The following is a 12,705-nucleotide window of genomic DNA, read 5'->3' as shown; positions in this document are numbered from 1 at the left end:
GATTTTTAGTACGGCGAAGCGATTGGGAGCTATGATTTTAAATGGTATGTATGTAGATAATTATGCTCATCAGTTTCCTTATATCTTTTAAACTACTTGTCGTAATTTCATAAACGGTTTTCGTAAGAATTGGTTCAATCATACACTGGTTATAAAGAGTCTATGTGACGTCACATTAAAAAATAAACATATTTTTATTATTATAATAAAAGTGTATGTGACTACAAAGTTTAGGATGTATTTATTGGCTAAATCTCAGAATATAAAATCAATGTAATGTATAACCAAGATTTTCTATGTTTTGATTATGTCAAAGGATGGATTAAGGAAGAATATAAAATCACGGATCCTTTAAATTTCAATAAACTTCAAAATATATCTCCTAAATACTATTATATATATTTTATGATATTCGGTTCGACGAATAACCTAATGAAGGGATGATCGCGCTTACAACCCGATTCTGCAAATAAGATTAATATTGTTGAAATTAATATTAATTGAACAACTATCTACTAATAATGGGAATTTAGAAGCTATTTCAATGATCCATAATCACCTGTTAACTTTGATGTTTGTAGAACGTTTGTGGCACCACAGCCACATCTATTTCTGCCTAATAACAGCAGTGTTAGGCGCTGATGTGTTCCGTTTTGAAGGATATGGTAAGGGAGACATAATTTTCCGAGGCATTCCAGCTTAGTCCTCAGGGGTTGCGACGCATCTGTGGCCGACCTCTATCTGGGGTTGATTACAGATGTCCATGGGCGGCAGCCACTTACCATCAGGTGGACTGCATGCTCGTCTGCTACTCCTATATTATAAAAAAAAACGTATGGTTCATTTATCTGCATCTACAGTCATAGAGTGTGCCAAGACACTGGCTGTGCCCGTCAAAATACTGTATTTTGTCTACTACGGCCCTTGCCTGACACGTCTTTAGATATTAACGTGGCCTAAATGTAGTTAAAACCACTAACTAAATAACTTCAGAACACACTATGGAAACTCAATTTGCATTACTACAACTCAAGCTCGGTATTTGGTAAATAATATTTAATGTAAACAAGTGACAGGCACAATGTTAAGGCCAGCGCTACATTTCGCTAAGGCCATAATATGCATATTATGTCGCGTAAAAAACCCAACGGAACGCTAATATATATATTATTTTATTAAATTTGCCGTCGCCTTACATACTGCACGGATTATCGGTTGTAAGTTACCGATCTGCCCCGATCTCCGCGCACCGATATTCGGTTAGACAAAATATCCGCGTAATGTAGCGCTGGCCTTACTATCGAAAAGCCCTTGTACGTTTGGCTTTTTACGCGTAGCATGTCAACACTTTGTAGTGCGCTAGTAACAACCAATTTAAATGGAAAATATATCTTACGGTCAACTCAAATATTACCTATTTTATGTAAGTTCGACGAGTTTTAGAAACTTGCTTATTGGATTTAAGTTGTTTAAACGTATTTCGTCTATCTGAGGATCTATTACAATACATCTGATGGTTCAATATAATGTATCTGTATTATATTGTTATGTTCTTATATTTTACGAAGTCAACGTTAAATAGGGACACACTGAAATTTATTGTACATATTTGGAGTTAATGAGTCCAGTAGAATTTAATAACTAGAAGTGGACTTTGACAGACTGATATATATTCGTCTAATGTCGAAACTAATGCTCAAAGAAATAACAAAAATAGTTAAAATTTTAGACTTTTTTTATTTTCTCTTAGCAACAAACAGTTGTCAAGCTAGCCCACAGATCCAATTGTTCGCCAAATTGTATTTTTGTGTCTGCAGTTTTTGTACCTGTTACAAATTGATTCTAAAAAACGTTTTTCCACTGTCGTTTTCACACGCACCCTATAAAAATAGTTTTTCAAACTGCTTGCAGTTTTCATAGTAATTAGTATTTCCAGTAGAACTTATTATTGCAGTAATAACCCCTAGCTGTGGTAATAGATTAATAAAGTCCGATTTTAATTTTGCAAGGATATTTACGTCATTTCAAGTACAATATACATATATCGTATTAAGTATAGTTTAAGAACCGTTTACTTGACACTCTTCAAAAGTTTATACTTACTCTAAAGAACCATACATTCTGTTTAATACTGTTAAATTGTACAATATGAGTCTATGTCATACTATGTATGATGTTATTAGTTTGTAGTTGACAGAAATTTCAGATTAGAGTGTATTCACAAAGTTTTAAGATAAATAATGGAAGATGAAATTAATTGAAACTGTTTTCAATATAGCTATTTAGTAACATGTAGACTTTATTTAACATCTAAGCGCTGACTTTTAAGCCTTAAAAGCATCTAAGCTTTTAAGGTTTATTTATCGATTTATTATACCCAAAAACCTTAATGGTTTTCTGAATATATTTAAATTGTATTAAGAATACAGTGGGCCCTTTTCTTTTCCTGTAATTTGATAACAGAAGACCATACAACCAAGTCTCAATTCATCGTAAGAACTGACATAACTTAATAAAATTTTAACCATATAAAAATATGTAATTTAATTAAATAGCTCTCGTAGCATAGTACCCGAATAATTATATGTCTGACAATTTAAGGCAAATAAGAATTCATTTATTGTATCCACGATATAAATGTGTAATTTAAACCTGCAATCATGTTTTTGAATATAAAATAAAAAACAAATCTAGTTAGACCGGATATAATAATAATATAATTATAATTATTTGTATTTATTAAATACAATATGTGCCATAAAATTATGACACATTTCACCGAATAGTGTATTTGGCTTAACGTTTTCCCGTAAACAGATTGTTGGGACAATAACGAGTATAAATAACATACATACTTAACAGTAGGAATGCAATACAAAGGATCGTACGTCAGACTAAAATATACAGCATAATATGTGGCAAGCGTAGATGCTGTAGCTATGCGAAATACTACAAAGTTATAATTCTGCACATATCTATACTAATATTATAAAGAGGAAAACTTTGTTTGTTTGTTTGATTGTAATGAATAGGCTCAAAAACTACTGGACCGATTTTAAAAATTCTTTCACCATTCGAAAGCTACATTATCCACGAATAACATAGGCTATATTTTATATAAAATATATTTGATAAATAGATTTCGAGGCGGTACAAAGTTTGCCTTGTCAGCTAGTTATTTGTAAACTTTGTAATAATTTTCCTGCATTCATTGTAATTGATCGTATTATTATGAATTGATAAATGTTGAATGTAGTACCCGTGCAATTTGTTGCAATGATAAATTGAGAAAAACAATGTTTTATAACGGGATATTTAATATTCATTTTTTATAAAATTTTAGTGCACCGATTTAGTTTAAACAGTATTTTAAAACTGTATTTTATTTTGGTATAAAAAAAACACTTAATTTTTTTTTATATAAGATTAGCAGGCGAGCATGCACTCTACCTGATGGTAAATGGCTACTGCTGTCCATGGATTAGATACCTGTCTTAGATATAACTGAATATTGATTACTGATTAAATGAGGATAAAAGAACTGAATTTGTTACCTGTTTATAAGTTAAGTATTTAACAGTAATTCATATATAAACAAAACATATTCTGCACATCCGCCGGAATGTGAAAAGCGTTCCACATACAGCATATTCAATACCGCGTATTCTGTTTTTAATAACTGACAAAACCCATCCGTTTTGGTGTTAAGCTGCGTTGGAACAAAACGTAGTTCAATTTTTGTTATAGAATAATCCTGGCGTATACACAACTCCGCCGCGATGTTATATGATGAAATATGAAGTATTTTTTAGACTGAAAGTGCATGTTCTATTTTTAAGTAAGGTTTCTTTTCGCGCATTTGAGAAAAGCAATGAGAATTATTTTTTATGATACGGATGTTTAAAATCGACACTACAAAATTGACGTTTTAAAATGTATCGGTCTTAAGGTAGATTACAAGACGGTGTCATCACGCTCTTTAAACCTGCAAATAGCAAGTTGTAACCCAACTCATCTAAGAATTATGATCTAAACATAAAATTCTATTGAGAACAATCTATATACTTAAAAATCTCTTTCCTTGCGATCATTTTATTATTTCAGGCAGATTCGCCGTTAAAGCAAGTGATCAATTAGTATAAAAAAAGGAACATAACTAAGTGAAATCGAACGTATGTGGCTTGAATATTAACTACCGCTCCAGTGTAGGATGTTAGAAACTTTATATAAGGTTGAAGTGAACATACACGCAGTCCATCTCATGATAAGTTTTCATTGCTGCCCATGAACAGTGCTACCAATTAAGCCAATACCAAGCAAACCACTTTATCAAGGAATTAGTTGCTTGTTTCCGATTACTGAAGCCGATCCTCTTGCCAGACCACATGGAATTCGATTACCCACCCTGTGCGCCAAGCTTAAACTATTTAAAACTACTAACAAGCACAGGCTAGCGAAGTAAACGTACGGGATCTAGACGGGATTTAAAATGTGTTTCCTTAACTTTTTAGCTACAGGTAGACATAACTATATGTATGATAGGAAAACAAGTTATCCATTACTACCGTACCAGTACCACTATAATATATTATGTATAAATAATATATGTACAATATCTTAAAGAAATGGATTAACATAAATTGATTTTAATCGTACATTCGTTTTATTTTATTTTTTACATCTAATACTGAGTTTATTGAATTGCCCAAGTTAGTGTATAAGCCTGAGTAAGGTATATATTTTAATGCAAATATATATTTCGTACTGTTTCAATCAAAAAATCACAAATTATGGAACATTGTGCTTTATCATAGGTATATGATAAATACATTGTGGTTGATACATTGTACAATAAAGACTATTGAAACTTGATAGAAATTGACATGATACTGTTGTTTCAAGCAAAGACAGTTCTATGAGGTGGTGGTGTGGCACCACCGCTACACCTATTTCTACCTAATAACAGCAGTGTTAGGCGCTGCTGTGTTCCGGTTTGAAGGGTGTGGTAATGGAGACAGACTTTTCCGAGGCGTTCTAGCTTAGGTAGAAATATCTAATCCTATCTGGGGTTGATTACAGATGTCCATGGGCGGCAGTAGCCACTTACCATCAGGTGGACTGCATGTTCGTCTGCTACTCCTATATTATAAAAAAATGACTGACCTCCGCATTTTTTTGCAGTTCATCCGTTGGTGCAAGTGCCTAATCAACTGGTCGGAGCACCGACTGGGACAGATGTCACGTTACAATGCCACGTGGAGGCATCGCCAAAAGCAATCAACTATTGGACTAGAGAAAACGGTAAGAGACTATCTTCAATACAAGCTCTATTTTTTAATACAAGTAATTCCCGTTATAAGTACTTAACTGGATTGGTCCTGATTAAAGGTAGTTTTGCAATAAACACCAGGTTTGGCTTTGCATATTGGTCATGACAGTAAAAGGACCTGGAAACCCCATATGCCTATCTTTTTCATCCCGTACCTGTTACGTATCGAGTACCCAGTATATATCATGTGAAAAATTGATTGAAACCAGGAATTGTAACAAAAATAAGATATCAAAATATGTAGTACTTCGAATTTCTGTTCCTCTACTTGCCCAAATAACATGTTCGAAGTGTCAACCTGGATGCAGTGCCATTATATTATGCACTAGTCATCAATTGTAGACTAAAGAAAATGGAGTACTTTTTCTCTAAAACGGTCGCTACTAATATATAGAACATCTAAAAATACTTTAAATTATGTTAAGTAATGGAATAAAAAAGACATAAAGAAAGAATTCCTTAATAACCAACCCACTCACAGTAACACACTTATGTCAGATTTATTTAAGAAAATAAGAGAACGAGCGCCATAGAGAGGAGTTATTTGTAGATTTTTTAATATTAGAGTGTTCGTCCTACTTTGAAAACTGCTCACGTTCTATGTGAAACGTGGATTCTGTTTTTAAAACCGACAATCTAGCGTTTTGGTGCCACTGTGTCGTTCAGAGCTGCAAACGCGATTTGATTTTCCAGTAAAAGTGGATTGACTCATAATATCTTGTCCGTACTTCGCTTATTACTTGACTGCGGGGAAAGTAATGATTTTCGAGCGTGTGAATTTATGTATGTCTTATTCTTTGGCATGTGTTGCAGCTCTAACAACTTGACAGATTTTAATATACGAGGTGTTTTTTTTTTCGTTTTATTACAATTATTTAGCGAATAAGGAAGAATAAGAATAACCGACTATTGTATTGATTGATAATCGTGAGATTCTAATGTAATATAAAGTGCCTATAATAGAATATGTCAGATACCTGTATTTTTAGAATTGATGCTTGTTATCGATTAATTAAGCAGTCAGTAAGTCTTGAAGTCCATTGGAGCATTTAAGATTATCAAAAGAAACATTATTTACTAATCCAGGATTTTTCAGTTACGTAATAAAACAGTATCCAAATTATCCACCATCAAGACAAATTGTGAACCTATTCGTGTTCTTTCACATAGTCCTGTTTCTTTCCCTAACAGATACCGTTAATTAATTAATTCTTTACACCCTTGCTTTAGTTCTCTACATTTCGAACTAGAATATATTACAAATCATCTATTATTTATAGTATTATCTCTGATTTATTGATTATTTGTCGTACTCATCTTCTCCAAGTGAGAGAGATTCTTTTATATAAAACCATGAGCCATATTTAAAAAATATAGCTCATAAATATGTACGTTTATAAAAATGCCTACAATAAAATTTACAATCTTTGATTATGGTCTAACAGAAAGACTGGGGGGACGTTTAACGAGCGACTACTAACTCATAAAGCTTATTAAGTCCCAGGCACGAAACTCAAAAACGGAATAAGCAACTAATTTCATTATTCATAAAGCACATTGAACGCGTTAAAGTAGTCATTAAAATGGTCGTAATTCATATTTCTACTATCCTCTTTGACAGCCTATAGCCAACTAGCCGGTAGCCTCGCTATAAGGAAGGTTGCTTACAATCTAAGGTGTTTTTATGGTCGCTTAAAGAGAGAAAACGCGTAAAATATGCGTCTATTCCATGTCCGTTTTTCATTCCGTAACGATTCGCTTCTACGTTGATTATACGGCGTCAATGCTGCTTATTAATGACCTTATAATTATACTGTGGAAAGCAAGCGTGATATATGACGCAATAAAGATAAATTATTATTAGGAAAATTAAATACTAATGAAGCACTGAGATAAGTCTAACTTTTAAAAAAAATCTGCTTACTTTTATAAATTACAGTTTTATTAGATTACCTTTCGTGTATTACAAAAACACACAGGTCTTACAACTTTCAAAAAGAAATGTTAGCCGTAAAAGTTCCAAATCCAAGTAAAAATCTTTGGACAGCGTCTAACTTTACAAAGTACTATTTCAAAGAATGCTTAGATAACTTTTGGGACTCCTAAACAAAATAAGAGAGAAAGCGAGTGAAAAGTAATGAGTGAACTGTATAAAAACACTTGCTAACTAATACAAATAAGGCTCTTAACCAAACAAAACGTCGGGTGAGGGGTCGGGAACTTCATTACTTCTCATTAAAATGACACCCTAAGGATGAAAGTTGTTTATTTAGTGCCAGGTGACAGATGGTCAAAGGCACTCGCTCCTCTGTGATGAAACGAACTGCAGGTTTCATGTTTATTCGGTGTGTCAAATGCTATTGGCTGGACTTGAGGACAAAGGCAAAAAGGACAAATGTTAAACTAATTGCAACTTTATTTTGAACCATTCTAAAATAATCTAATCTTACACTACAGTCTTTAAAGAGCTCCCTTTAGTCGTTTATTACGCAAAGAACATTTTTAATTTATTTTAAATGTTAATGGTTTATATGTATAATTAAAACAGAAGTATCAAAACTAAAATCTAACATTTGTTATAATATTATTCAACTGAAATACCTACTCATTATTAATTTTCAGTTTTCATTCTAACCATAGGCTTTTGTGCATTTGATTTATAACAATATTATGATAAATCACCAACTTTATATAATTTAATGTTATTATTTGCAGACAAAACACAGCAAAAGCTGTTTGAAGTGTGTTTAAATGTATTATAAAAAGGCAAATAAAGAGTTTGGGAAGTAAATTTTAAAAAGAGGAAGTGAAAATTAGACTGTCCGACAAACAATGCTTATTAATGAGGCAGTCCGCCCAGCGAATGGACAATTCTAAACTAATATAAGGCACATAGAAACATTTCAGTAGGGAACGATATTCAGGCGCTAAGCGTTGAAACAGCGGCGACACAACACAATGCTCGGCCACTAAAGTCGAGTTAGGAATGGATTTACGGTGTTCGCCTGCACCGCGACATACTGAGCGCACAAACGGGATCCGACAAAACGAGCAAAAGTTTGTACGCAACCACTTTTTGGAATAAGGCGACTTTTTAAAGACACTATTTATTGTATTTTCACTATTTTCTTATATTAACCCGAAAGCCTAAAAAGGCTGCATATATTTTTAAGACACTCCCACTATTTAAATGAATCCAATGATATCACCTCATATTATAAGATATGTCAAGCTGTTTGGGCCGCAGGGCGTGCTAAAGAATGAGATATACATAGACTAAAAAATATTACCCTCTAAAGTAGAGTAAAAAAACATAAACATAAGAGAGAAACACTAGATGACACAAATATATACTTTAACACTAATACGCCGCAGTTCCGGCATTTGTAATTTGTTACAATTATATACTGCACCTTTTATATACATGTAGGTACCATAAAATGTGTTTGAAAAATAAATAAATATGTTTGCATAAAATAATGTGCAATCGGTGAAAGGGCCGAGGAAATATGCAGATTAATTACGCATTTAATGCGTTCGCTGAAGTTTATCTTTGAAAGATATTTATGGGTCATTTAACTGTTCATGAATTATCGGAAAATACGTATATTTGGTCATTCATTCTTTATTAATCGTACACAAATGAAAAGAAGTGGACTTAATGTCATAAGAATTTTTAATCAACCATCCTTCGGACAGTCAATAAAAAAAGAAATTCACAAAAGTGTCCCAAACTAAATCAAATATTTCCCAATAACAGATATTACAAAAAAAAACTATAAACAATAAATAAAAAAATAATTTACTGAAAATGAAATTAATGTGACTATGTCACTTCCATCAAAACGGATAAGAGTGAAACATTTTTTTATTCACGCTAATTGAAACTTAATGTTAAAATTTATCACAATATTGCAGTGTCTGGCCCGATGTAGCCAGAATCGTGTACTTAGCCCCTAAAGTCCAGTTAGAAATGGATTTACGGCATCCGCTCGACCGCAACATATGCGCAGGACTGTCCTCTGCCGCACATACAAAATCATACCGACAAAACGAACTAAAGTTTTTTGCACTGCGGTCTTAAAACGATGCATAAAATAGATATTATTCCATTCACGCTAATTGAAACTCCATGTTAAAATTTATCACAATATTGTAGTGTCTGGCACGACGTAGCCAGAATCGTGTACTTAGCCCCAAAAGTCCAGTTATAAATGGATTTACGGCATCCACCCAACCGCAACATATGTGCGGGACTGTACTCTGCCGCACGTACAAACGCATACCGACAAAACGAACTAAAGTTTTTTGCACTGCGGTCTTAAAACGATGTATAAAATAGATATTATTCCATCCACGCTAATTGAAACTCAATGTTAAAATTAATCACAATATTGCAGTGTCTGGCCCGACGTAGCCAGAATCATGTACTTAGCCCCTAAAGTCCAGTTAGAAATGGATTTACGGCATCCGCCCAACCGCAACATATGTGCGGGACTGTACTCTGCCGCACATACAAACGCATACCGACAAGAAGAACTAAAGTATTTTGCACTGCTGTCTTAAAACGATGTATAAAATAGATATTATTCCATCCACGCTAATTGAAACTCAATGTTAAAATTAATCACAATATTGCAGTGTCTGGCCCGACGTAACCAGAATCGTGTACTTAGCCCCTAAAGTCCAGTTAGAAATGGATTTACGGCATCCGCCCAACCGCAACATATGTGCGGGACTGTACTCTGCCGCACATACAAACGCATACCGACAAAACGAACTAAAGTTTTTTGCACTGCGGTCTTAAAACGATGCATAAAATAGATATTATTCCATTCACGCTAATTGAAACTCCATGTTAAAATTTATCACAATATTGTAGTGTCTGGCCCGACGTAGCTAGAGTCGTGTACTTAGCCCCTAAAGTCCAGTTAGAAATGGATTTACGGCATCCACCCAACCGCAACATATGTGCGGGACTGTACTCTGCCGCACGTACAAACGCATACCGACAAAACGAACTAAAGTTTTTTGCACTGCGGTCTTAAAACTATGCGTATGTCGCCGGTTTCACGTAGTTTTGGTAGATTATAGTACAGTTTTGTTATAGTACGAGTAAGTATAAATGATACAAAGAGGCACGTTGCTCTCATTGTATTAAATGGTGACGTTGAATAATGATGTTCATGGTCAGATTTCTTTAGATTATTTAACAACAATTGTTCTGTATGTGGCAATTGTCTCGAATAAAGGGGATTGTCTCTATCTTTGTTTCTTTAAATATGTATACGCTATTGTGATAAATAAAAAATAAGTTCAGTTATTCTATGAACTAAAACGATTTCAAATCAAATCATTTTTTTTATTCAAAATAGGTTCTTACAGAGCACTTCTTGAATATCAGTACAACTACCACCACTTCACAAGGTATTTCGTTATGGAGAAGAAGCGGCGAGAGAAACTCCATAACACACATCTACTAAAAAAAAGGGTTTTTTAATTCAAATTCAATTATTAATTTCCAAATAAATGTCAATATTGGATTTGGTAAAATATATATTTCTGTCACCATTTCACTATTTATTACTTTTGTTGAAAATTTAAAAATAAGTAAGTAGAAATAAAAGTTTTCGCAATGCGGTCGCTAAGCTCTGTATATCAGCAGTGTAATCGAAAGCTTAGATGGCTTTACATATTCAACCGTTGCGCTTGTCGCGCTAGTTTTATGGGACAACTTCCAATTTAAACTCTATATGCATATATACAGGGTGATCCGAAACTTAAAATTGGACTAGAGACCCTACGGAGGCCAAATAAAGAACTTATAACAAAAAAATTAAAACTTGTGACCAACAGTCAAAGAAAATTTGGAAAATAATCCCTACTCTATTTTTGGTACTCCAAGAGTTTGGACTGATTGTAGATAAAACCTATGATTCTATTTTTATATTTGTATCAATAAATAAGCCTCTAGACAAATGTCATAGAAACTATAGGCAAGAAAAATCCTGGCCTTTCATAAAACCGATAATTTAAGGTCTTCGGTTTATTGAGTTCCGGAACACTATGTATACACATATCATAAGCCTCTATTTCGTATAAACCGTAATTTTAGCTTTGACTCCACCAATTTTCCGCTTCACTTTGTTTCCTTTAATATTCGTCATGATATATGAGGAAAATGAAGCAAAAATATGTTTTCCTTAAATCTCTGTAATCTAAATAAAGTACAAGGATGAATAATGCATTGTTTCAATTCCTAAAAATCAAACCTTTTGCCATAGTTAAATCAAGTCATTGTTAGGTTAACTTTAATCAAATTTAACTATTATTAAAGATATGCATCTCGTTTACGTACAAGCGCGCCACAAACGTCATAACCGGCATAATAAAATTGAAATCTGCGGAGATACAACTAACGTAATCGTATAGCATAACCGGGCGGATATAGTGCAGGCAGAATTAGATGCTGTTACAAAGGCAACCGAGCTCGCCATTACGCGGCTACACGGAGCGACCGCGCAAAAAGCGGACCAAATTCTATTACCGCCCGATATGCAACAAAGACCGCTGGACCGCCCGCTTCAAATTGCTTTAGGCTACAGTCACGATATTTACTCTCGCATACCGCAATATTCGTCCAAATAAAATTCAATTTTACACTCACTTTTCAATAACTGAAAACGTTCAAGTTGCTCCCGTTTGCGTTTATATAGCGTTGTCCGCAACACGCCGACAAATATGGGTGACAAACACGACAGCTCTTCTGCAAGCCATAAATTGCGGACAGTACAAATTAAATTAGGTAATACACAGCCGTGACGAAAGGGGACCAGTGGGGTAGTCGCAACAGACATGGAATGGGTGTGTCCGGCTCGCAGCGACTGGGCTGCACGCAGCCTCCAACGTTTTTGCTGTCATTTTGATGGCCTAAATTCTAATTAAAATTCCTCTCTTATCGATTCGCTTATAACGGGATGAGTGAAATTTGTCGCGTTTAAAATAACTCGTGTAGATTTTTGTGTTGAAGGTATTCTTTTACAATGCAATCCTGACGTACTCGTACCTCAATACATTTAGGTACAAGTAAAGGTTTTCAAAGTTAGATAATATTTTTGACGTACAATAGATTTGAAAATACACATAAGCAGAAATAGCCTAGTGGTTAGAAAGGCGGCCTCTCAATCGGGTGTTTAAGGTTCGAGTACCATACGCATTCTGATTTTTTAATTTCAAAATTATGTGCGTAGGAGAAATTACTAGTAATTATAAGTTGCTTAAACTTAAAGGAAATCTTCATGAGCGTTTCCCCAGTATTTTTTTACTTGCCTGGGAGTTTTTTAAAGTTCGTAAGGGTGTTTGAATTGTACCATTCC

General features: G+C 34.0%; 1 protein-coding gene across 2 annotated transcripts in view; it reads left to right on the top strand.

The window, feature by feature from the left end:
• The window catches only part of DIP-beta (Dpr-interacting protein beta), a 98,877-nt gene that overhangs the window by 76,007 nt on the left and 10,165 nt on the right, over positions 1-12,705 (top strand). For both annotated transcript variants that reach the window (XM_073088438.1, XM_073088446.1), the window contains exon 7: positions 5,182-5,301. In XM_073088438.1, the coding sequence (XP_072944539.1) occupies positions 5,182-5,301 (120 nt within the window). The remainder of the gene's footprint in view (positions 1-5,181; positions 5,302-12,705) is intronic.

This window comes from Epargyreus clarus, unplaced genomic scaffold (assembly GCF_041222505.1).
Source record: "Epargyreus clarus isolate Ecla_fem2 unplaced genomic scaffold, WU_Ecla_fem_2.2 ptg000003l, whole genome shotgun sequence".
In the NCBI taxonomy this organism is placed as follows: Eukaryota; Metazoa; Arthropoda; class Insecta; order Lepidoptera; family Hesperiidae; genus Epargyreus; species Epargyreus clarus.
Note: the sequence above shows the minus strand (reverse complement) of the source record. Positions and strands in the feature narration are given on the sequence as shown.